The 2,500-nt window shown below is 46.6% G+C and overlaps 1 protein-coding gene across 1 annotated transcript in view; it reads right to left on the bottom strand.

The window, feature by feature from the left end:
- Positions 1-2,500, bottom strand: part of LOC311339155 (semaphorin-3F-like) — a gene marked incomplete at both ends in the record, with an annotated part of 14,086 nt that overhangs the window by 1,631 nt on the left and 9,955 nt on the right. The window contains 4 exons of the mRNA XM_084464525.1: positions 298-455; positions 1,776-1,817; positions 1,906-1,994; positions 2,339-2,498. Of these exons, the coding sequence (XP_084320651.1) occupies positions 298-455; positions 1,776-1,817; positions 1,906-1,994; positions 2,339-2,498 (449 nt within the window). The remainder of the gene's footprint in view (positions 1-297; positions 456-1,775; positions 1,818-1,905; positions 1,995-2,338; positions 2,499-2,500) is intronic.

Here is a 2,500-nt window from a genome sequence, read left to right as displayed (position 1 = left end):
CACACAAAAAACAAAGAACATTCCCTCTATTGCCGTCCGCCACCCCGGTCGTCATGGGGTGTGATTCGAAAAAACTCGAGCACACAAAAAAACAAAGAACATTCCCTCTATTGCCGTCCGCCACCCCGGTCGTCATGGCGATACATAACGGCGTCCACCCGTCCACCACTCCTCTGCCGTACGGCGGGGGGGGGAACAAACGGCTCCTGGGAGCGGGCGGCGGAGCGTGCCGTAGGATGGAGGAGGGGGGGGGACGACCCTGACCCCTGACCCTGAGAGCACTACGGCGGTGCTCACCTCTTCTGAGACGCAGAGTACCGGGAGCAGGTCTTGCCGTCCCAGGCGCAGTAGGGGTCCCGGGCCAGGCAGCAGTCGGCGCACACCTCCCCGTACACGTCGCAGCGGTGCAGCGCCAGGTGGGTGACGCCCAGCACGGAGCCCACGTACAGTTGTTGCTGCGGAGAGGACGGACCCTCAGGTGAACGGGCTGGGCGGCGGGCAGCGGGCAGCCGGGTCACACCGGGCCGAGGACCCCGCTGGTCGCCGGGGAACTTTTTGTGCGGTGTGAATAATCTGGGCTAGTTCATGTGAGACTATTTATAATCTAGACTAGTTCATGTGAGTCTATTTATAATCTAGACTAGTTCATGTGAGACTATTCATACTCTAGACTTTTAATAATCTGGGCTAGTTCATGTGAGACTATTCATAATCTAGACTAATAATAAACTAGACTAGTTCATGTGAGACTATTCATAATCTAGACTTTTAATAATCTAGGCTAGTTCATGTGAGACTATTCATAATCTAGACTTTTAATAATCTAGGCTAGTTCATGTCAGACTATTAATAATCTAGACCAGTTCATGTGAGTCTATTTATAATCTAGACTAGTTCATGTGAGTCTATTAATAAGTAAGGGATAATCACCGAGAGGCAGGGCTTACCGGCGGTAACCTTCCACGAGCCGGGCATATCAAACTGTTTACTGCCCTGCCTTGAGGTGATTAACCTGTTTATTCTACTTCTTGCTTGCCAACATAATAAAACAATTCAAATACTTTAATAATTATGCTTTTTCTTATTTGTATTGCATGCTTATTAAATGTATACTCTGTTTGAGTTCATCTAGTCATTCATTCAGTAGTCCCCTTTAGAACTACGGTGAATAACGTTAGCTCAGCTGTAGCTAATTAGTTTCCATAGCAACCACACAAGGCTGCATCTGATCACTAGTTTAATAACGTAGTTGCTACATTGTATCTCGCTTGCGAAACCATGTATCGACTGACCCTCCGCTAGGGTCACACTCCGACACATTTTAGAAACTTTTTTAAACAAGGTTTATTTTTACAATGGACCTCATGTTTAAATTTTTTGTGATAGAAAAAAAATACAAGCGGCGTATTGATCTAATATTTGATGACGCTGTGCTCAGTCAGCAAGTACAACCGACAAGTCAATCAGAATCAAGCATTCTTAAACAAAGTAGAATAATCTAGATTAGTTCATGTCAGACTATTAATAATCTAGACTAGTTCATGTCAGACTATTAATTAATCTAGACTAGTTCATGTGATGCTATCAATAATCTAGACTAATTCATGGCAGACTATTAATAATCTAGACTAGTTTGTGTGAGTCTATTAATAATCTAGACTACTTTGTGTGAGTCTATTAATAATCTAGACTAGTTTGTGTGAGTCTATTAATAATCTAGACTAGTTTGTGTGAGTCTATTAATAATCTAGACTAGTTTGTGTGAGACTATTTACCCGTTTGGAGGAGATCTTCATGCTGGTGATCGGGGTGGGGACCTGTAGAGACATAAGTTCACATTAGTTCACTTGGTATGGTTTTATTTATTGAATGATGGCCTGGAGCCGCGAGGCTGAGGAGACTGACCCTGAAGACCTCCACCTCCTCCAGCACCAGCTCCTCCGTCAGCAGGTCGTCCCGTGGCAGGACGATGACCTTCTGGACCGTTCCCCGGTCTGGACCATCAACAGGAGACACAAACAGCATGAACCACTGTCTGTGACCGGAGCCTTAACCCCGCCTCCTCCCTCACCGTAGCTGCTCATAGTGTCCCTCCATCAGCTAGGCTGGTGTATTTAAATAGGATTATCATTATTAGCATGCATTTAAAGCCATACAGTAGCTGAGAACATCTAAACAGAATTCATAAACTGCATTCAGTCGACATTTCCATGGACTTTTTTTTAACGTGACGCTCAAAATCCTACACCATACGACGACGATGCACCATAATCGTGCACCCACTTTGCACAACGACTGACCGTCCTCTTTCGAGTCACGCGATGAGCGGCCCACTGACCTGTCCCCAGGAACAGCACCTCGTAGCTGCCGTCGGCGGCCGCCACCTGGTCCACGGTGATGGTGGTGAACTCGTAGTCCACGTTGGTCCTGACCACCAGGGGGCGCTTGTGCACCGGGTACACGGCGTTGTACATGGTGGGGTGGTTCCTCATGAAGTTGG

The sequence above is a fragment of the Micromesistius poutassou genome (assembly GCF_964030765.1).
Source record: "Micromesistius poutassou genome assembly, chromosome: 2".
NCBI lineage: Eukaryota > Metazoa > Chordata > Actinopteri > Gadiformes > Gadidae > Micromesistius > Micromesistius poutassou.
Note: the sequence above shows the minus strand (reverse complement) of the source record. Positions and strands in the feature narration are given on the sequence as shown.